The 24469-nt window shown below is 43.5% G+C and overlaps 1 protein-coding gene across 1 annotated transcript in view; it reads left to right on the forward strand.

Moving 5' to 3' along the window:
- dock10 (dedicator of cytokinesis 10) overlaps positions 1-24469 on the forward strand; it is a 316489-nt gene that overhangs the window by 169627 nt on the left and 122393 nt on the right. The window contains exons 12-19 of the mRNA XM_070883587.1: positions 765-998; positions 13034-13156; positions 13448-13530; positions 15246-15368; positions 15467-15546; positions 17417-17604; positions 22659-22724; positions 23866-23958. Of these exons, the coding sequence (XP_070739688.1) occupies positions 765-998; positions 13034-13156; positions 13448-13530; positions 15246-15368; positions 15467-15546; positions 17417-17604; positions 22659-22724; positions 23866-23958 (990 nt within the window). The remainder of the gene's footprint in view (positions 1-764; positions 999-13033; positions 13157-13447; positions 13531-15245; positions 15369-15466; positions 15547-17416; positions 17605-22658; positions 22725-23865; positions 23959-24469) is intronic.

The raw sequence follows: 24469 nt of genomic DNA on the forward strand, positions 1-24469 counted from the left end.
CGGGCCACCTTCATGCAGTCTGCCAATCTGTTTTGGGTGCTGGGCACAGGAAGTCCCACCTCGAACCGATTGCCGCTCCCAATCGAGGTGCTGGGGAATTTCTCCCCCTTAGCTTCCTTGATGACTGAGTGGGTAAATGTGCTGCGTAATGTTTTACTTAGCCATACAGCATCCCAGATTCACTTCTTTGATCTATGCTGAGTTAACTGATCTCAGCTGGGGCAGAAGTAGAGACTCCACAACTGGCACAGTGTGTTAAACTTGCGAGGGGAAAATCCAGCTAATATTCCCATTTCTGGTCACTTTACAAGACCTCTGATGATAAGGTTGTGTGTATGGATGTAGATGCCAACAATATAGAGCTTGGCTATGTGCCCTAGGATAACAAATGAAACTGGGATGGTAGGAGAAATGTAAACACTGATGACCACTGCAGGAATCACATGTGTGAGGACAGGATTCATTTCAGCTGCGATGTTCCCCACAGTACAAGAGCCAGCTGATGTTCACACCCTCGCGCACAAAGATTGGCCACTTAGGAAAGGTATTGGATGGTGACTGTGGAACCATACCCTAGCAGAGAGTCAGTGCCTTAAAGAATTGGCAGGAAACAGAGGAGAGAAGAAAGAGCAGAACCAAAACCGTGACAACATTTTGTCTTGGTTGTGTTAGATTTTAACGATAATGTTGGATAGTTACATATTTCAAGCTTAATGTATCGTATTCAAAACCTTTTATTCATTTTTCCTTTTTATTTTGTGTAGATTGAGCCATTCTTCATCAGTCTTGCTCTGTTTGATATTCGAGAAAACAGAAAAATATCTGCAGATTTACATGTGGATTTAAATCACGACAGTGTTAGACAGCTGATTTCTGGTTCATTGCTTATGATAGAAAATGGAGGCAAAAATTTACCTGTGAAAACAGCTGGAGAAGAAAAATCTGGAGAGCCCCAGTTACCAAGTTTCCCTGAAGGATGGTTACAATACCCAAAACAGGTACAAAGATGTGTGTTTCCGTTCAGCTTTTAATCATATATCTTTTTTATTTTGTGTAGATTGAGCCATTGTTCATCAGTTTTGCTCTGTTTGATATTTGAGCTGTGGCTCAGTTGTTAGCACTCACCTCTGCATCGGAAAGTTATGTGTTCAAATCCCACTCCAGAGTCTTGAGCACAAAAATCTAGGTTGACGCTCCAATGCAGTACTGATGGAGCGCTGCACTGTCGGAGGTGCCATCTTTCGGATGAGACATTAAACAATGCTGTCAACCCGCTGCCATGCGCCTTTCCGAATGTCGGGTATGCCAGCGCTGAGCAGACCTGACATGCAGCTGTGGGGGAGGCAATTGAAATCATTAATGGCTTGATTACAGCCACTCAACAATGCTTTTTCCCCAGATTTTTGAATTTGACAGATTGCCCACTGCCTAGACCTTGTCAGTGAAGCTGAGGCAGGAGGTCACTTGCCAATGTTTCAGCTGATCAGTTGACAGTTTCAAATGTCAAGTCAAAGCTCCCAGCTGATTCAGATATCTTCCCTTCGGCACTAGCTGCAAGTCTTTACACAAGTCTCCATCCAGTCTGACCTCATTAGCTCTCCCACCTTGACAGATCAATTCTGTCATCTCTAATTGACTGGCCATCTATTCCATCAGCACCGGTGCGTTGAAACTCTCTCACCTTGGTCTTCAGAATCTGACGATGATCAGCTCTAACACCAGCATCACTAGGCACACCAGCAGCACCAACAACAACACCAACCATCTCCGCAATCACCTGATGCTACACAGGACAGAGGGCATCAGCACCCAACCACATTGCTGCCTGGGACACCAGGGATGGTTTCACCACAGCCAGATTTACTTCACTTGACACTGTACAATCTGGCTGCCACATGATGTGCCAGGTTGGCATATAGGGGGAGTCATGGGAGAGCCTAGGTGCAGCCCTGCAGCTTTGTGCAATGCTTCTCAGTGTTTTGCAGCACCTCAATGCTGTAGAACACTGACAGCACAAATGTCGAATTAAGTGTAGACATGGTCCCTTTAAGGAAACCGGCTGATGATGCATCATCAAATGATGTCATCAGCCATGTTCCTTCAATTGGCCAGGAAACATGCTGGGCAGCTTAACAAGCCCAATCAGGGGAAAGGCATTTTACATAGTGGGCTGGAGCCAGCAGCGAGGTCGGGACCCGCCATCGACCTCGACTCAGAATGATCTATAAAATTAACTGTTGAAAAGGTTAATCACTGTTCCAGTCCACACACTGGTAATAATGAAGTTGACAATTTGTATGGCAAAAATAATCTCTGCTTCATGAAGTGAGACTGTTCAATTATCTTATTTCTTAATGATAGTAGACTAATTTGGAATTGAGAAAGTAAAGACAGAAATTCCTAACTTTGATATGTAGCTTTAGAATTAATGACTAAGCATGTCCCTTGGACAATAGCAAGTTGATCTTTCTAAAACACTTCAAATATCATTATGAAGCACCATTCAGTCACCTATGGGATCTGGTCAAATAGCTCATAAAAAAGGATGCAGGTCTACTTCTATGGAGGACAAAAGTGGATTAAAGTTTACCATTTTTTTAAACTAACCCACAGCATAAAAACCTGGTCTGCATTTAAGGTGATTTTACATTCCTAGCTCCTAACGGCTTAGGGTGGAGGTTAGAGATACTGGAAATGGCATGTTAGACAGATTCATTGTCTGTGATGGTACAACATAACTGGTTGATGTTCTAAGATTACACTGAAGTTGTGAAGATCTCATATTGATACATTATCTGATTTAGGATTGGCAATACCTCCAAATACAAAGTAGAATATTTTAAGAGCCCTATTTGCTCATCCCTTCCCCCCCACCCCAGCACACCACAGGTATCATTCTGTGCACAAAACTGTGGATGCCATTCTGCTATTACCCTCCTTGCATGACATGTTTAGCTATTTAAATGTGAGTGTTTTAAAATAAGTACTTATGTGCAACTCTCCCAGGTTGGCACCCAGTTGGTAATTGCTCGACAGACAGAAAGCTGAAGGACACACAATTCAGGTTAAGCAGTCCGTCATCTAATTTGTCAAAGGGGAAATTAGCAAAAGCAAGTCAAGAGTTCAAATGCCAATCCTAATTTGGCATAGCTATTCACCCTGCTCATCAGATGCTGAGAATTGCAGAGAAACAGAGGGACCTTGGAGTAAATGTCCACAGATCCCTGAAGGTAGCAGAACAGGTAGATAAGAACATAATAAAAGAAATAGGAGCAGGAGTAGGCCATTTGGCCCCTTGAGCCTGTTCCACCGTTCAATAAGATCATGGCTGATCTGATCATCTGATCTGATAAGGTGGTTAAGAAGGCATACACTATACTTGCCTTTATTGCCCGAGGCATAGAATAGAAGAGCAGGAAAGTTATGCTTGAACTGTATAAAACACCAGTTAGACCACAGCTAGAGTACAGTTCTGGTCATCACATTACAGGAAAGATGTGGAGGAGAGGGTACAGAAGGAATTTACAAGGATGTCGCCAGGAATGGAGAATTTTAGCTATGACGAAAGATTGGATAGGCTGATTTTGTTTTCTTTGGAACAGAGGAGGCTGAAGGGGCACTTAATTAAAGTGTATAAAATTATGACGGGCCTAGATAGAATGGATAGGAAGGATTTATTTCCCTTAGCAAAGAAGTTAATAACCAGGGATCATAGATTTAACGTAATTGGTAGAAGGATTAAAGGGGAGTTGAGGGGAACTTTTTTTATCCAGGGAGCTCACTGCCTGATAGAGTGGTAGAGGCAGAAACCTTCATCACATTTAAAAAGTACTTGGATGTGCACTTGAAGTGCCATAACCTACAGGGATACAGACCGAGAGCTGGAAAGTGGGATTAGGCTGGAGAGCTCTTTTTCGGCTCGCAGAGGCATGTTGGGCCACTTGGCCTCCTTCTGTGCTTTAAATTTCTATGGTTCCATGATTCTATGTATAGTCTTCATGTTGCACCTGCACTGGGGCTGGGATTGAGAAGATTTCAATATAATCACAGTTTTATGTTGGTTATGGCACAATCTACAAATTATGCACCGTGAGAACATTTTCCAATACTGTCATCCTTCGTTTAGATGAAAATTGAAAAAAGACACTGTGAGGATGAAATTTAACTTCAGCAGGTGTGCAAGTTAGACTGGTGGATTGACCGCCTGTTACACACCCAACACAATTTTCTTTCCATTGGCTTCTCTTCTTGGTTATACAATAGTCATTTAAAACTTAACTTTTGTGGGGCCTCTTCTGGCTGCACTGCCAGAAACATTGGCCTGAGCATCTTTGGCACACACTATGACCAATTATGTCCTAAAATGGCAATCAGGGTGCTGTGCCCATCATTGGACCCAGATTTGTATATTTAAAGGCTCCTCCTGCCTGAAACAAGCAGGCACTTTGACCACCAAGTGGCAGCCAAAGTGTAGGCATTAACGGACCAATAGATCAACCAACCCTATTTTAAGGCTGTTACCACCCCATTAATGCTGATTTTGGCGAGTTAAAATTAACTCCTGTGTGTTTTATCACTCTTAAACCCATTTTTGCCATCGAGTTAAAGGCCATTTGTAATTGTTTTACTTTAAGCAGCATCCATCAAAAAGCATATTATAAAAATGATTAAATTGCTCATTATTTTGATGTAAAAATATAAATGGAGCCGAACTATTCTCCCAAGTATTCTTTATGGTGATGTGCAAATTCAGACAGTGATGGATGACCTCTGATGGAATGTGTACAGACTCCAACATCACTAAAGCCCAGGAGTGGGATCTTGACTCTTCCTCAGGGCAATAATTGTTATAGAAATCTGTGATTAGTTTAAAGTCCATGGGGACAAAATTGGTGGAGGTTGCGCCCTCGGCCGCCGAGGTTCCACTGGAAATGTAGTTTTTCTGAGCCATTCCTCCGGAACCGCCCATCTGCCATCCACGTTCCGCCCGGCGGGAGATTGGTCGCGGAGGGTTCCGCCGGCGTGACGTCATGCCGCCCGCCCGTGCCGGATGCTGCAAATCGGCCATTTTGTTCGGGGATGCTGGCCTCAGATTGACCTGCAGCCCACCAGATGGACCACTCGCAAAAAGCAGGTCTGAGCTGGCCGTGAGTCGGGCGGCAGGGAGAAGGGCTCCGAGTGCTGCAGCGCTGCACATCGTGGCTATGGTGCAGATGCTGGACCATCATGAGTGGGACTGCTGGAAAAAAGTTAGGTGGATGTTGCTTTACTTTATTGCTGATAGAATGATCTATTGTAAGCCTGAGCCAGCTGCAGATTCTGACAACGTTTGTCTCGGAAGAAAAGGGTATAAAGTTACAGCTATTCAACTTTAGGGGCAGCGCGATTACAGAGCTGAGGAAAGACTACGGTCAATAGAACACAGCAAGAGACAAGCGCCGTGGTGACTCAGTGGCCTACCGTTGAGGTTTCAACGACTAGGCTGTCACCATGGCCTTGTTAATGTGGGATTTTATTGTATTGCAAGGAAACTACTTCATAAAATCAGTTCTGATTCATCACAAATGACTGTACCCAGCGTGCCTTGTTGTGGTGATGGACATGAGTCTATCCTAAGAGATGTAATAAATCTGACAGATCGAATAACCCTCACAGCACATAAAGAGTATGACTCCATTGAAGGGAAGGTGTGGTGGATGAAGCGGCAATGAGTAGCGAAAGATGGCAAAGGCTCAGTGGAGATGCCCTCCAAAAGTTATGAGAGCATTTAATGCGGAACATATTGAGGCGCATATTGTGACTGCGCAGAGGGTGTGGGATTATGTCAGGCTGAACAAGCAAGAGGTAGAAGATGTTAAGAAATGGCGCATTGCTGCAACTGATAGTCAGAAGAGCATTACATGAGGTATGGAACACGGGTAAAGACATTTAATGTACTGCAATGTAACTGATGACCATGTCATCTCAAGGGTGGCACTCCGCCATGTTTGGCCTCGCAAAAAGAGGGTTGAAGTGCAAGTCTTAAGGTCTGCCCTGCAAGTAGGTAAAATGAGAGTAATTGAATGGCAGCCTTCCTGTATTGGTGACCCTTCCTTGTCATGTCGCGATGGCCTGATGACAGGACCCATTATATACTGCAGTCAGTTGTGGATGGGAAGATATTCCTGATAAAGCAGATGACCTGAGGGATAGATGTGTGTTTCTCACAAGGCACCACACATGACATTAAAATCAGACACTCACCAAGGGGTCAAGTTTCGGCCTGAGCTGCTCCTATTTTTTTGGAGCAACTGGTTTAGAATGGAGTATCTTAGAAATTGCAATTCTCGTCATTTAGTTTGCTCCAGTTCTAGTCAGTTAGAACAGTTTCATTTTGGAACAGAGTTTTTTTTTCTAAAGGGGGCGTGTCCGGCCACTTACGCCTGTTTTGAAAGTTTAGGCAGTGAAAACTTACTCCAAACTAACTTAGAATGGAGTAAGTTTAGATTTTTGTATGCTCAGAAAAACCTTGCCTACACTTTACAAATCAGGCGTAGGTTACAAATCAGGCACAGGGAACGAGGGGGGGAAGGGAAGTAATTAAATTCTACAAGCATTCAACAGTCTTACTTACACAAATAAAGAGCCATCCTGACTAAAAAATTATAAACAAAGCAAAGACAAAATATTGAATATTCCTACCTGTGTGAAGCAGCAGCAGCCTTCGAGCTGTGAGGGAAGCTGAGGCCATTCGGCCATGGGATAGGGGCAGCGGCAGTGGCTGACGGCGGCTGAAGACACAGAAAGCAGCCTTCGAGCTGCGAGGGAGACTGAGGCCATTCGGCCAGGGACAGGGAGAGGCAGCCAGATAGCCAGTTTGAAACTTAAATTTGCAGAATGGGTGCTGCATTGTCAACACTAGGTGATTTATTCAACAGTGCTGCTAAAAGCACTCCTTCAGACACAAAAAAAAATCACCAAAATTCAATCCCAAGCCTTTCCAGGGGTCCACGAGACAAATCAACACTTTTCTTTAAGTCCCTTTAAAAATGGCCGAGTGCCAATGTTTCTGGGCTGCTGCACATGCGCACGCACTCCAACGCGCATGCGCAGGGCTGCCGGCATGACATTGCCTCATTTAACTTAGCCCCGCCCCCCTCCACTTGCAGAATCGGCATGACTCTGTGGCTCTGCCTCCCGCTGCTGTGTGCGCGCCACGCCGAACTCCCAGGGACCAGCAAGGAGCCGGAGAATTAAGAGGTATTTTTCTTTTGCACTTTTAGGCGTGAAAAACGGGCGTCCAGGTCGGGGCTGCGCCATTCTAGGCGCGGCCCGAAGCTTGACCCCCAAGAGAGGGTCAACAATGTGAGTGTATTTACAAGTGCACAATAACAAAAGTTACATAACATTATTACATTTACAAACAATTACATCACCAGCACCCAGCCCTCTACCCGGCACCACTACCTCTCTTGCCCCCCCCCTTGAAGCGATGCGCAAGCTCCTCTTCCTTACCCTGCCTACACCACGGCATACTGCTCCCCTGCCCCTCACTGCCTCTGGTTGTTGAGGTTGTGCAGGAGGCCAACGGGATGTCTGCAAATGTGTGCGTCTTGGTGAGAAGGCAGGGGGCGTGACCGAAGGCGCCAGGATCTCTTGTTCCTCCGGATCTGTCTGCCTTGAGGGTGTGGGCTCAAAGGCTTGCACTACGCGTCCAGAAGCCATCTCTTGCCTCGTCGCCTCAACACTCTCGGTTGTGTGCTCCAACACAGTAATGAGCCGGTCCATCCTGTCATCATGCTGCTGGGTGAAGGTGGCAATGCTGCCAGCGATCCCAGCCATGGTTTGGAGCATATCGCAACCTATCTGCACGCTCGTCCATGAAAGCTGGACCATCTCCTGAATTGCAGAGAGTGGTGCTGCATCCTCAGGTGGTTGCTCGCTCCTGGTGGGTTCTAGCGCCTTGCTTACCTTCGCGCCATGGCCTCTGCTCTTGGTAGAGCTTGCCAGTATGGAGTCCATTCCAAACCCCAGGAACTCGGAGCCCGACGCAGGGGTTCTGCGGACAGATGGCTCACATGGCAGGAGGCCCCTCAAGCTCAAGGGCCACAAAGTTGGGGCCTTCTCCCTCCTCTCTCTCTTCTTCTTCGTGGCTCTCCGTGGCGGGGGTGGGAGCGGTGGAAATGGGTGATCTGGGATGGTGGGGGGGCTGGTGGAGGAGGGATCCATTGTCTTGGGCTGAGGGCGACGTCGAGATGGGAGATGTTGGGGTCTGATGGTTACTCTGAAGGCCAGAGGTCGATGGTGTACCTTGATCCATGCTGTCCGAGTCATCATCTGCAAGTAGAGGACAACATTTCAGTCTGTGTGGGGCGGGGGGAGGAGGGGGCGGGGGGGTGGTGGTGCTGGTCAAGCTGAGATGTGAGCCGTGCCATCTCATATTCTGCCAGCAAGGCGTTCCATCTCTACATGGGCACACCAATACTCGGCAACAAAGTGTGCGGTAAACCACGAGTGCCTTAACATTGCATGACCTTTCATGCCATGAGCGTGGCTCAGACCGCAGATTAGTATAACCTTGCCATGCTGTAGCACCGGATCTGCATCGACCATTGTGGTTGCACGGCGGTGGTCACCCACCAATGCCAACGCACTCTCCTCCAGCCTGCTCAATTCGACCACCTCTGCTGGGCCCCCTCCTGTCGCACGCAGGCTTGCTGCCTTGGATGCATTTTTCTTCTGTACAAAGAAGCATTGCAGCCTTTAGACCCTTTGCTGATGCCCCCCACATACACTCCCACAGACATACACATTTGGTGCACAACCCTTTTGGTGTTGGACAGGAGGGGGCGAATACATTTTTACTCACTCTTGCTGCCGCCACCAAATCGTTCCAACATTTCCCACATTGGTGCCCATCCTGCTCAACGTTGCCCATTGCGCACACAATCTCAGCGATCTGCCTCCAAATGCGTCGTTATTGGGGTGGTGGAGGCTTGCCACAACAACCCCAGGTGAGGTCTTTGTACCTGCGCTCTACCTCTGTTACTAGCTCCTCCAATTCCTCTTCATTAAACCAAGGAGCTCTAGGCCTAGTTTTGGCAGTCTTCATGGCAGATTTCTGGCCACTCATCATCAATGATGAAACAATTGGCTGCTCAAGAGTTTGTGGGTTTCAGTTTCTCAAACTCTCTACTCTCCAACCTGCAAACTCTCTCCTCTCCAACCTGAAACTTTCTCCTCTCCAACCTCCAATTCTGTGCTCTCCAACCTGCAAACTCTCTCCTCTCCAACCTCCAACTCTCGCCTCTCAAATGCCAACTTTCTCCTCTCCCCTCTCACACTCACAGGTGGAATAAAGTAGTGTGCCTTTATGCGCATGCGCAGTATAGCAATCAGCCTCAAACAGCCCTGAAATGACGACATGTCGGAAGACAAAAACTACAAAAAAAAAACGCGAAGTCTCGCGCATGTGCATTGGAGCCCCTCCGAAGATCCCCGAATGGAGAGGCTTCCAACTGCCACACACTGATGACACTGGCCGCTCCCGCCCATTCCCGCCCAGCGACTGCCGCCCACACAACAGAGCCGAAAGTGGGTTTCTGACGGGACCCGGCGGCAGCAACCGGCAAAAAGGCAGTTGCCACCCGGGGGCCGCTGAGAAATGGGTGGCGACCAAATTCGGCCCCATGTCAATGATGCAATTTTCATTTATTATTTGCTGATTTTTATTCATCACAGGTGATAACTGCTGTATTCAGTGGTATTGAGGGGGTGTTACAGTAACACTGTAATGTTTATTAAAATATCTGTAAATAAGCTGATAATTATTCTACAGAGTGATGCAGTTTAAAGTGTACAGGGCATTACAAAGAAAAGCTCATTTTTACTCCCAAGAGCAGGAAGAAATGAGTTGGTGGTGAAATTCTGTATGCACATGAAATGTTTGGCCAATGGAAGCTTTCATCAAAAATTTGTACATTTCTTAATGTTATTGCAAACCACATGTAGCAGGAGGATTTGTTCCAATTTAGAACAGTGTTGGATGGGATCGAATTTAACGGATTGATCTTTCAAACGTGTGTAAAATCATTTAACATATCTTGGCAGATTGTGCGTTCTTCTTTGAATGCTGCATCTGCCAGAATGTTTTCCCTATTATGGTTGCCCATGGCAACAGACAAAAATCTGACAGTATAATTGTTAACTGTCTAGTCTCTCAGACTTGTTGTCATGGGTTCAAATGCTGCGCTTGACTGTTCTTGTAACTATCTCTTGTAACAGTGTATATTTTAACGTCACATCTTGAAGGAAAGTACAAAATGTCAGAAAACACTGTAGTTCTATAGTTGAATTTGAATTTTGCGTTAAATCCCTTTTAAAAATAAAGCGGCCTTGTTGTTCTCGTGACTGTTCTCATCCCATTTCAGGGCTTGGGTTTGAATTCTTGCCTTGATTGGCAGCTGAGCTTGGTGATGAAGTAATCCTTCTAGCGTAGGAGAAGATAATCATCGGGTCACCTTCGGATGGATTTAATATGGATCACAGATTAAAGCTGAACTCTTTTGCTTGGAGGATGTGTTGGTTCAACCAGTGGTGGCATTTTTCTTATTTTGTAGACGACTTTAAAATTGTCATCCTTCTGTTGAAATCCATTCATGGTCTCACCCCTCCATAGCTCCATAACCTCCTTCAGCCTTACCCTCTGAGAATTCTGCGTTCTTCCAGCTTTGGCCTTTTACACATCCCCAACCCCCGCCCCATCAGCCTTCAGCCATCTAGACCCAAAGTTCTGGAATTCCTTCCCTGAACCGCTTTGCCTCTCCACCTCTCTCTCCTCCTTTAACACCCTCCTTAAAATCTACCTCTTCAACCAAAATTTTAGTCGTGCCTCTGAATATCTCTTTGGCTCAGTGCCAATTTTTGTCTGATTAAACTTCTGTGAAGTGTCTTGGGATATTTTCCTATGTTAAAGCTGCTACATAAATGGAAGTTGTTATTGGTTTATTTGGAGGCAAAGAGCTGTGTTAGAAGTATGTGTTAAATGCGCTATACAAATTCAAGTTGTTGTTGTTGTTCTAGTATCCCTTCCTGGACAGTGATTCCTCTCTCAGCTAGTTGAACCAGACAAGACTGACAAACTCATATATTTGTGGTCACAGATGTACTGTAGGATTTGAGAAATGTAGTGAGCCAGAAAAAAATGCTTAATTCACTGTAATTCCATTCTGTACTTAAAAGAATGGGGTAAATCTTCACTGCATGAGAAATGATTTGGCAGGGCAGATTGCCAACCCGTTATAGAACCCACCTGATTTTGATTCCACTGATTTCAATGGAAAGAAAATCAGCAGGTTCTATAACTGGTGGGTGATCTACCCTACCAGATTATCATGCATGCAGTGAAAATGGAAATGTATAGCAGTGTAATCTTATTTCATTATGTGGAATAAATGCTACTCTAATCTTCAATTGAAAAATAAAGTTTTGGTACATTATAATGAATTAACACTTGCATTAGGCATTTCAAGAATTGTATCTGTATCCTTTGAGTATAAAACTATGTATGTTGTTAAATGACCAGATTTTGGGCTAGAAATTCCGTAGAAATTTGGGGCAATAACTTTTGAAATGTCTGAAAAGTATCGCCAGACGATATTCCTTTTTTGCTTGCGGGAACTTCAGCTTTAGTGCTCCAAGAGGGAAGTGGAGTGCTAAATCAAGCGCTAACCACTTCTCTTCGGGCGCTAAAGTGTGTGAGAGGAGCGGTGGCGGCAGAGCGCTGAACAATGTGCAGTGCAGTGCTATCGGCATCAGAGGCTCCTTCCCTCGCTTGAAGGGAAGGACCAATGATGGTTTACAACAGACTTCTACTTAGTTCTGTGCAGTGAGGTGACCTGCGTGACTGCCATTACAGCTCCAATCACTTTCAGAGAGTGGAGGGCTTAGGCACCCAGTTGGTAATACGTTAAGACACCTTAGCACCCCGTTACCAACCCCCCCCACCAAAGGCACTAACGGGAGGCGCAAAGCAGCTGAATTTCTCCCCCTTAGTCTTTTATCTATTATTGACCGATATCGAACTACCCGTTGATCCATGGCTATTGATACTGTCAGTATAGTGGCTACATAATATCATTATACTGAACATGTCCACTAAGACTAAATTCACTAATCATAAACCAAATGGCAGCAAGTGGTAGCATCTCCTTTCTATTCAGATTGTGTTTAAACCTATTGCCCACAGAAACAGAGTAGCCCCAACTCTGCAACTCCCTAAGAAACTATCAGACTGTTCCTGCAATATAATCAGTAACCTCTAGAATCAATGATCTGCTGCCTTTAGTATTCAGGGGACTTTAATAAGCTCATAAAGAAATCTATGCTTGCTCTCAGCAGGTGTGGGTTGCATTAGACCCAACAAGAGACATATTCACTGGCGTTTCCCAGGAAAGCCTGGGAACTCCGTCAACCATGCCCACTGATTTGGGGCTGGGGGGCGGGGCGGGGGGGGTTGAGGGAGCTGGTCAGTGGTGGATCTGTCCATGGCTTCCCACTGGAATTTCCTGGACTCCTCTCCATTGGATGGAGTCCTGATGGATTCTGCCCCATTTTCCCCCCTTCCCAGCAGGCCAAGATGCGTCCAGTGCACGGATGGAATTTTGGCCTAGTTTATATTTGTCCTTACAGCCTCTACCTTTGCCAGCACTATAAGCAGAGGCATTGGACTTTTAGAAAATTATCTCTCAGACTGATTTCCTAATGGTCAAGGGCAATTTTAAATTCTGCATTACAAACTCCAAATGGTGCGACCTGGTAACAATAGAATATAATTGTAAACATAACCTGTTATGATTACTTAGCTTGAATGTGTTGCAATATGAAGTTCATTGAGGATTCTCATGTGATTTATAAATGTAACAGCTACCATCGTTCTCTTTGTGTTTTTTTTTTAATGTAAAATTTTAAATGATATGCAGTTGTTCTCTTTTTTACACCATCTTTCTCCTTGGAAAATGTGAAATTAATTTATGAATGATAATTTGACATGCAGGCCATTTTCTCTGTATCAAACCCACATACGGACATCATGCTGGTGGCAAAAATAGAAAAAATACTGATGGGAAACATTCCCAGCTGTGCTGAACCCTACATTAAGAGCTCAGACTCCATGAAGGTACCTATTTATTTCTATACTGTGTTCATTATTAATTATACATACTTTTACATTTTGAAATCGTTTATGAATAAATGCAGCAATAAGCAATAAAACTGTTTCAACACAGTTGTTAAATTATTCATATGACCCAAAAACAGTTTCTGTTCATGAACGAGTGGCTCTGCTATAAGGGCGAAGTATGATTTTAATTAAAAACCTGTTTCATTCCAAAGATGGTAATTAAATCATGGATGTGCTATAGTCACATTTTAGTAATATGTGTCATTTTTTGCCTGCTTCCTTTTCAAGACTGCACAGAAGGTTCTAAAGACTAACAAGCAGTTTTGTAATAAGTTAGCCAAGTACCGGATGCCATTTGCTTGGGCAGCAAGGTATGTATATGTTGCTATATTACTTATAGATATCTAGATGAGTAGATGCACACAAATCATTTATTTGTATATATATATATGTAGAGTGCATGAGCATTGTTAAAGAATTGTGTTTATTTTGGGCTACAAAATCCAATACTGAATATTTTAATTGCCACAGAATAATTGAACATCAAGGATAGAATTCTATTGCACTTGCAGCACCACACAGCTTCAGTTATGAAATGTGCACTCTTATTCTCATTTACACATGATGTGTGAGTGGATCACTGAGGATGTGGTGGAAGAACTCCAGGCATAGTTTTTAAGGGCCCCATAGACCTCAGCCCAATACATACATAATGCCACTTCCTAATGGCACCTGGTTACAAAATCATTTGAATGGTCTTTGTGTCTATATTTACTTTTATATATATTTTTTATTGTTGTTCCATCATCCCAGGGAGGCAATGAAACTGTTTTACTGCAGAATCTACGACAGTATTTTTAGTGTTTTGATGAAATGTCAGTGTGCTGTCATGAAAGCACACCAGGAATTCTTGTTCAATTATTTATTCAGTGGGACAAACCATTGCTTAATTCAAATTGTTAAAACTATTATTTTAAGATGTTGCAAAATCATGAGTGGTGAGATAACAAAAAAGAGAATACAAGAGCATTATATCTTGATGGGAATGTAGTTACTCCTCAATATAGTACATTTGGAATTAAATTGATGGTGGTTGTGAAAATTCAAAAAAGCCAAAGTAAGTGAATTATATTAACCTACAAAATGTATCAATAGTTTTTGATGTAGGTATGCGAGATATGATTCACATACATTTAGATATGGCTAGTACTGCAGAACTATCCAGAATGATTGATGTATGCCTTTATGGGCCATAATGTGCTGTTAAAAAATAATGGCAAAGCTTATGGCACTTGCCTTTATTTGTGGATAAATGGTACAGTAACTTCAGGTGAGGGTCATATGTGCGGTTATATGTGAATATCCAAAAGTCCCTGTCCAAGTTGTGCCACTCTGCCGTTAGCTTCGCGGAAAAAGCGTCTCACATTTGGCCTCCCCATTTTCTTTAGGAAGTTGTTGCATTTGTCCAATAGTTTCCCATTAAACTCAATACAGAAATTTAAGTCTGTTGTCATTACAAGAGCAACCCCTTAAACGACATGATAAGTGTCAATTACTGCCAATCACCCTCTCTGGTCCCAAAAATTAACTATCACATATGTGGAATCGGATTCCTTCAAATTTTGAATTTTTTGGGAGGTTTTAAAAATGCCAAATTTTTAATTATATGTTTTTTTTCTTACCTTTCCTTTCTGTCTCTTTTATTTCACTCTCTTAATCCAACCTTTCTTTCCATCTCTTCATTTCTCTTTCTGTAACTGATTTGACATTGAATTCATCCCCTTTAATTCACCCTGCTTCTCAGTTCTTCCTGTGTTTATTTCCCAATGCTTAAATCTCATTGGTTAAGGAGATAACCTGTTCATTGTCCTGTTTGCTCAGGTCTGAGAGGCCTTGTTTCCCTCGCTGAACCGTTATCAGCTTGCATTTTCAGCAAATTAGTGGATAAAGAATTTTTGAGCTGAAGGGTGCATGGGGAAAATCTAACTCATGGTAGATGCCCTGCTACAGCAAGTTCTGGCCCAAAATTATCTTTGTTCAAAATGTTTATTACAATCCTCGTTTTGCTGTGCTCTTTATCTTTTAGGTCAGTATTCAAAGACAATCAGGGAACAATAGATCGAGACTCTCGCTTCTCTCCTCTCTTCAGGCAAGAAAGCAGTAAAATTTCGACAGAGGACTTGCTGAAGTTAGTAATGGAGTTCAAAAGGTATTTCCCCTGCTATTAGAACATTGGAATATTTGGAGGACTGATTATTTTGTTTTTGTTTTTGACCTAATTAGATACTTTATTTTTCATGCTTGTAGAGCAGACAAAATGACCAAAGTACAGACCATACCTGGCAATCTTGATATATCGGTGGAATCCATCCCCATTGAACATCCAAGTAGGAGATTTATTTTGTTTGTTGTCTTTTTAGAGTCATTTTCTTCAACTATAAGATGTTTCAGCAGTGCTTCTCATCCCACATCAAATGTAACAGAAATAGAAAAATAAATATATACTAACACATATAGAGGTAGAAGTTGCCCCCTGCCCGAAATGGGGTGCGCGCACCCCGTTTCAATGTTTTTTTACCGCAGCTGAGGTTGCCTCTTGAGCGAAATTCCGCTCTTTGTTGTTTTGTTTTTTTCGGATCAGGAAGTCGCTCTTAATGGGAGAGGTGACTACACAAGAGGAAGTTTGGGTGGTGAGTACAATTGAGGGGCAGAAGTCGCGGGGGAGGATTTGGAGTGACCGCCACGATGACATCATCACAGCGCCGCGACACCATGGCTGTTCCCTTCACTTAAAGGGGAGAGCCTTCGCGATTTAAAAAATTCGGCCCACAGGGAGGGTTTCAGCCAGGCCAGCGGCCTGGAACCCAAAAGGGGGTGCCAGGTTGCTTGTTGGCGGCCCGGCCGAACCCAGGGGCATAATTCTTAGGCTTGGAAGTCGGCTGACAAAAAAAAAACATAGCGGCAGTGGCAGTGCGTCCGCCCCTTTAAGGGAAGCTGCATCGCCATTGCAGAAGACCACAGCCTCACTGGACCACCGGGAAAACACAGGTTTTGGCACCGCCCAGTAGGCCGAAGATTTTCAGAGGGGAATGTCACCATCGGGGGGGGGGGTAGATCAGCGGTACGCATGGTGATGATGATTTAAGACTGATCGGCAGCAGCGGAGCGGTGGGGGGGGTGGGGGATCGGGGCACCACCGGGAAACCTCGGCAGGGCAATTGGGCTATCAGCGGCCATTCCACGAAAAGTCAGCGACCACTGCACTCCACAGTATGGCCGCCGATTTGCGGTGGTAACAGGCCTTAAGGAGGGCAATTTCAGCACCATATAGTTTCGCTCACACATCTAAAATTAGGGAAATACTTGTTGACTCACAAATAATATAATGTACAAGTGTAGAAATGTAGAAATAAAGCAGTATAACATTTTTTCACCCACCCATTCTTCTGCGCTGCTGCTCTCTAACCATCTGCTGCAGGGGTGCAATGGATCCCTAGGTAACTTGTCCATCAATTTTCTCTTACTTCCTGTGAGGAAGTGTTTAACATCTCTCTCATAATTGATCGGCCAAAATTGAGGACTTCTGGCATGGTAAATTTCAGGCTGAAAACCAAGCCTTACTATGACCTGAGAAGACTGTGTGACAACCATCTGCATGGCGCCAGGTGTAGACAGTCGGGACAGTCATTTTATTGAATCTCCCAAGGCTTTAAAAGTAAATAAATTATAAAGCAGATTTTGAGCACCTTGCTGGTATATTTCTATATATTTCTGGTACATGCCCCTCAAAAATGCATTTAAATCATTTCGACAAAAATAAAATGAAAAATTAAGAAATTAAATCTACTCTAAGAAAATTGTGAATTCAGAAATATTCTGTAGCCCATGCATTTCTCTTATTCTCCATTTTTAGCACATGAATTTTACAGGGAGCCATTTCTAACCTGACTGAGATCAGGAACTTAGCATACGGAGAATCTTAGATGCCAATCTGAACTATCATTTGCATTTGACTAACAATTTGATATAAACTTATTCTATCTTGCGAATACGGTTGTCCAAGAAAATGTGTTGTATACAAAGTGGGAAAGGTTTTACTCTCTTTTTAGTTGCCACTATTTTAAACTATTTTAAAAGCCATGATTTAGACAGGGCAAGGTGATATTCAGTTACTAAAATTATTGGATTCTTAGCAGATCAAACTTGGATAGCAATGAAAAAATTCCTGGAAAACAACTTATTATTTATCTGTTTCAGATTGTGTTACGTCATCATATGTGCCAATTAAACCATTTAAGGACCCAAGTAAATATGAACCTACCATAGAGGTTGAAGAGTTTGTGCAAGAATCAGCAAAATATTCCCAACCTTACACAATATACAAAAACCATGTTTATATTTACCCCAAACATTTGAAATATGATGGTCAAAAGTGCTTTGCCAAGGTATGGTTCACAGCAAAAATTGTATTCTTTCATATGTATACCATTTTCTTCAATACTCTTCTCTGGAGATTGAGATTAGATTTTTGTGCAGTTTCAAACAACAGGGTCATCATCAAAGATAAATTGAAGGCTCAATGTTTTTATCGTGAATAACTAGCCATTCAAATCACAAAGACCCCAGGTTTGATTCCCAAATCTGTGCTGAGGTAGTTGATTTTGTTGGGAGGTCTACAATTGTCTGACACACCATCAAAGTCTCACTCATGAATATTGAATACTAGGAAAGGAATTTGAGCGCAACTGTCAGCTTAGGAACCTTGTCTCAGTTAAGACCTCCAATAGAGGAAGGGGAGGGAGAAAATTGGTGAGAAATATATATTTTATAATGGCCCAGTGTAGAAAGAAATTTAGTTGGTGAAATTGCTCAATTGGGGGCAGGAACCTTCCGGGGCCGAGACTTTTAGCGCCAGTGTGGAAGTTCCGTGCCCGACACAGAATTGGCCTTACCACCCCCGAAAGGAAGAGAAGAACTATCTCTGGCGCTCTGCGTCCTGTAGGAGCGGATCCCAGGGCGCTACTGGGGCACTGAGGGAAGCGCTATGCAGAAGCTCCATGTAGCGCTAACGGGCTTCAACGCCCCTCCCCTTCAATTAATGGGGAGGGCCACTCTGCATGGCCTCTGATGGCCACCAGGGCAGCATGCGATCAGGCCAGCAGCCCGGCACTGAAAACGGAGAACTGGGCTGCATGATGGCGGCCTGGAACATGCTAGGGTCTCTATGGGCGAGCCAACCCGAGAGTCAGCTGATAAAAAAAGATGGCAGCCTGGGGCACTGCCACCCTCCCTTTTAATCACCGCCCCGAGAGCGGATGTATGCCAGTTTCACGACCCGCAAAGCTAGCGCTGACATCCGCCCACGCCAGCCTCGCAATTTTACCCCACGGATCATTAAGAATATAAGAACATAAGAAATAGGAGCAGGAGTAGGCCACCTGGCCCCTCGAGCCTGCTCCACCATTTAATAAGATCATCGCTGATCTGATCATGGACTCAGCTCCACTTCCCTGCCTGCTCCCCATAACCCTTCACTCCTTTATCGCTCAAAAATGTGTCTATCTCCATCTTAAATATATTCAATGACCCAACCTTCTCAGCTCTCTGGGGCTGAGAATTCCATAGATTTACAACCCTCTGAGAGAAGAAATTCCTCCATCTCAGTTTTAAATGGGCAGCCCCTTATTCTGAGACTATGCCCCCTAGTTTTAGTTTCCCCTATGAGTGGAAATATCCTTTCTGCATCCATCTTGTCAAGCCCCCTTATTATCTTATATGTTTCATTAAAATCACACCTCATTCTTCTGAACTCCAATGAGTATAGGCCCAACCTACTCAACTTATCTTCAAAAATCAACCCCCTCATCTTCGGAATCAACCTAGTGAACCTTCTCTGATCAGCCTCCAATGCAAGAATATCCTTCCTTAAATACAGAGACCAAAACTGTACACAGTACTCCAGGTGCGGCCTCGCCAGCAGCCTGTACAGTTGTAGCAGGACTTCTTTGCTTTCATACTCTATCCCCCTTGCAATAAAGGCCGATATTCCATTTGTCTTCTTGATTACTTGCTGTACCTGTATACTAACCTTTTGTGTTTCGTGCACAAGGACCCCCAGATCCCTCTTTACTGCAGCACTTTGCAATTTTTCTCAATTTAAATTATAATTTGTTTTTCTATTTTTACTGCCAAAGTGGATAACCTCACATTTTCCCACATTATACTCCATCTGCCAAATTTTTGCTCACTCACTTAGCCTGTCTATATCCCTTTGCAGATTTTTTGCGTCCTCCTCACAATTTGCTTTCCCACTCATCTTTGTATTATCAGCAAACTTGGCTGCATTACACTCAGTCCCTTCACCCAAGACATTAATATAGATTGTAAATAGTTGAGGCCCCAACACTGATCCCTGCGACACCCACTAGTCACTGTTTGCCAATCGGAAAATGACTCATTTATCCCAACTCTCTGTTTTCTGTTAGTTAACCAATCCGCTATCTTATGTTACCCACAATCCCGTGAACTTTTATATTGTGCGGTAACCTTTTATGTGGCACCTTATCGAATGCCTTCTGGAAATGCAAATACACCACATCCACTGGTTCCCCCTTATCCACCCTGTCCGTTACATCCTCGCTGTGGGACAGTGAGGGGGTTGACGCACACGGCGATGACCCAGGGCGAAGAGAAAAAGATTAGTGAAGACCAACGTAGGTCCTTTGCAGTCAGAATCAGGTGAATTTATAATGGGGAACAAAGAAATGGCAGACAAATTGAACAAATACTTTGGATCTGTCTTCACTAAGGAAGACACAAATAACCTTCCGGAAATACTAGGGGTTCAAGGGTCTTGCGAAAAGGAGGAACTGAAGGAAATCCTTATTAGTCAGGAAATTGTGTTAGGGAAATTGATGGGATTGAAGGCCAATAAATCCCCAGGGCCTGATAGGCTGCATCCCAGAGTACTGAAGGAAGTGGCCCTAGAAATAGTGGATGCATTGGTGATCATTTTCCAACATTCTATTGACTCTGGATCAGTTCCTATGGACTGGAGGGTAGATAATGTAACGCCACTTTTTAAAAAAGGAGGGAGAGAGAAAATGGGTAATTATAGACTGGTTAGCCTGACATCAGTGGTGGGGAAAATGTTGGAATCAATTATTAAAAATGAAATAACAGCGTATTTGGAAAGCAGTGACAGGATCGGTCCAAGTCAGCATGGATTTATGAAAGGGAAATCATGCTTGACAAATCTTCTAGAATTTTTTGAGGATGTAACTAGTAGAGTGGACAAAGGAGAACCAGTGGTTGTGGTGTATTTGGACTTTCAAAAGGCTTTTGACAAGTCCCACACAAGAGATTAGCGTGCAAAATTAAAGCACATGATATTGGGGTAATCTATTGACGTGGATAGAGAACTGGTTGGCAGACAGGAAGCAGAGAGTCAGAATAAACGGGTCCTTTTCAGAATGGCAGGCAGTGACCAGTGAGTGCCACAGGGTTCGGTGCTGGGACCCCAGCTATTTACAATATACAAGAATGATTTAGATGAAGGAATTGAATGTAATATCTCCAAGTTTGCAGATGACACTAAGCTGGGTGGCGGTGTGAGCTGTGAGGAGGATGCTAAGAGGCTGCAGGGTGACTTGGACAGGTTAGATGAGTAGGCAAATGCATGGCAGATGCAGTATAATGTGAATAAATGTGAGGTTGTCCACTTTGGTGGCAAAAACAGGGAGACAGAGTATTAACTGAATGGTGACAGATTAGGAGAAGGGTAGGTGCAATGAGACCTGGGTGTCATGGTACATCAGTCATTGAAGTTTGGCATGCAGGTACAGCAAGCAGTGAAGAAAGCAGATGGCATGTTTGCCATCGTAGTGAGAGGATTTGAGTATAGGAGCAGGGAGGTCTTACTGCAGTTGTACAGAGCCTTGGTGAGGCCACACCTGGAGTATTGTGTTCAGTTTTGGTCTCCTAATCTAAGGAAGGACGTTCTTGCTATTGAGGGAGTACAGCGAAGGTTCACCAGATTGATTCCTGGAATGGCAGGACTGACATATTAGGAGAGACTGGATCAACTGGGCCTGTATCCACTGGAGTTTAGAAAAATGTGGGGGGATCTCATAGAAACATATAAAATTCTGACGGGATTGGACAGGTTAGAGGCAGGAAAAATTTTCCCGTTGCTGGGGAGTTCCAGAACCAGGGGTCAAAGTCTAAGAATAAGGGGTAAGTCATTTAGGACCGAGATGAGGAAAAACTTCTTCACTCAGAGAGTGGTTAACCTGTGGAATTCTCTACTGCAGAAAGTTGTTGAGGCCATTTCGTTAGATATATTCAAAAGAGAGTTAGATATGGCCCTTACGGCCAAAGGGATCAAGGAGTATGGAGAGAAAGCAGGAAAGGGGTACTGAGGTTGAATGATCAGCCATGATCTTATTGAATGGCGGTGCAGGCTCGAAGGGCCGAATGGCCTGCTCCGGCATCTAATTTCTATGTGTCTATGTGCTAACCGTGGGGTACAGCGCTGCCATGTCAGCGCCTCTGCAACCTACTGGGCAATTTCTCGGAGGCGGTTGTCCCCCAGGCAAAAACTTTCTTGCCTCCTCGAGGGTGGGCTGACGGGACTATAAAAAGGGGAAATTTCACCCCCTTAAATTTGAGGCTTCATGGACTACTTATGAATATCAGTATATTTCTATTACAGTGTGTAAATACTGGGTTTGATAGCTTTAGCTATGTTTTATTACCAAGGAACCACTTAAATTAAAATGGGTCTGTCACAAAAGCTCTGCAGCTCTCTGCTACTATTTGTCTGCTGTATTTTGGAAGGATAAATTAACATATCTATGTTCACCTCATATGGCTGGTACAGTGACCAGTAAACCTTGAATTAGAATATCATGGAACATAACCCCTTTTTCTAAAGTATAGACATTGCTTCCAAAATCTGCCATATGTTGCTAAACTCTGTTTACTATGTAATTATCTCACTATATGCTTGACAGTAATGGAAATCTCAGTCCATTATCCATTTTGTCGTCACCAGTTAAAGATAGTCCAGCAGATGTAAAATGTCCATGGGGATTTTATTGTTGCAAAATAATTTACTGTTGCACAGGATTGAATACACATGGGAAGAAGTTACTGCTTGAAGTCTAATTCTCCTGAAAATTATTCTAAATCAACAGTTCTATGTTAATTTAATTTCTAGTTAATTTAACCAGCATCATGTTTCTCAGTTCACACTCCTTCATTGTGTTACCCTGTTACTATAACATTTTGATTGATGTGATATATGCTTTCTAATGGATCGAACTGCTAACCTTGATAGCTGGGTTGTTTTTCCAAAGGGTCCATGGTTGAGGGAAGGGTGGAAACTTTTGCATCAGTTGCATATCCTGAATCTTGGGGAGGCCCTGTTCCTATTTTGTGTGCAGAATCTCAATTTTCTAGAGTATATGAAATACTTAGACAGTTTCCATTTCTGCAGGCAAGAAACCTAGCTGTGCGCATTGAGTTCAGGAGTTCAGATGAAGAAAGTGCTCAACCATTGAAAGTAAGTTTTATTAGCAATCGTTTAAATGCTCTGTGAAGATGCATCAACACAAGGTTCCATAACTGTGTGTCACAGAGGTTTGATTTCCCGCATTACTGAGTTGTAAATCTCAACTGCATTGTTGTGCAGAGGCACTGAGTGCAGGGCTAGTGTCTCCCTACCAGAGCTGCGAGTCATCCTGAGGCCTGCGAGCTATCATCCATCTCGGTTACAGCTGGTGCACAGCCTGGGGAGACTGGCAATAAAATAGAATTTACATTTCTATAGTTAATGGAGGCCATCATCGACTTTTGCCTGAAATGGATGTGAAGTTGGTGCCGGTGTGAGGTCTGAGCCCTTTTGATGTCCAGGCCTCATTAAGATGCTACGGACACCAAGCTAGCGCTCCAGTACAGCTCATCGGTTCTGGTAGGGCAAGAAATCAGCCAGCCCTTTGCTGAGCTGACCAGGAGATTGAGTCAGGGTTTGGTGGGGAGGCGATCCTGGAGGTCTCCGAAATGGCTGGCAGTCAGCCTGAGTTTTTTTTGTGCCCAGGAAGAGCAGGTGTGCTACTCCTGGGCTCAGCAAAAAAAAATGTTTAAGTTTCCAGGGCCGTTTTTTGAACAGCCATTCGTGGTCCCTTTAAGTGCCGCTGGTTAGGCTGTTCAATCTGAGTCCTAAAACATGCGTAGGACACCAATTTGCATATTTACGCAGCCTCTCACTTGTTTTAAGCAGACAACAAGCTCGCCCATTTACAGGCACGCCTGAAAATTTCTTCAGGCATGCCGTGGGCATCAGTGCAGTGGCTGTGGCATCCATCCAACAATTTTCAATTACTGGCCATCCGTATTTCAGGTGAGAAATGGATGGTCGGCAGTTGAAAATTGTCCCCAATTTCTTTATTGTATCGTTTGACAACAGAAAGATAATAATGTTTCTGATCTATGCTTCAAATGTTCCCTGGTTATTTTTATTTATTGAGCCATTTCAAGTCTGAAAGGTTACTTGTGCAATGAAGAAAACTACAATGTTAACAATTATAGAACATAAAACTCTAATAGGCCACTTGGGTGGATGAGACTCAGACAATTGTTACCCAGAGGTATTTCTTTGTACTTTCAGTAAAGCTGTTGTGCTTTGCTCTTCTTTTTTGTAACAGTGCATTTATGGAAAGGCAGGAGGATCAGTGTTCACCACTGCAGCACAAACGGCAGTCCTACATCATTCCCAGAACCCTGATTTTTATGATGAGGTACTTTCATTAAAAGTGTTTGGCGAGTGCTGCATAAAAAAAACGGTGATTAGCATGCAAGTCACATCAAGTGCAGGCAGAGGAGCTAAAATACATCTGTTCACTAAAAGACTGAATTTGTTGAACGACTGATTACCTACTGCTGATTCCACCGAATTTAGACCCAGGTCTCCATCTAGTCTTAATAAAACAATTAGTGTAAAATCTGGTATGGAAACTGCACCTTCAAGCATATAAAGCTGTGAGCAATACTACAATGTACCTCATGCACTTGTTAATCAAAATGGTAACCATACAATCAGAATAGGATGCGCACCAAATTTTATAGTAATGAGAAAAGACTAAAAATAATCTTCATATCTGATCTTGTATTGTAATTTTAATTGTAATACATTTAGTTGTGCAATTTAGGTACTCTGTTAGTCTCTGTACATGACATATGCAGACACTGCAGAGCAGTAGTCAGCAAAGCACATAGCATGCTGATCTATATTGTCAAATTTTAAGAATA

Source organism: Pristiophorus japonicus, chromosome 6 (assembly GCF_044704955.1).
Source record: "Pristiophorus japonicus isolate sPriJap1 chromosome 6, sPriJap1.hap1, whole genome shotgun sequence".
Taxonomy (NCBI): Eukaryota; Metazoa; Chordata; class Chondrichthyes; family Pristiophoridae; genus Pristiophorus; species Pristiophorus japonicus.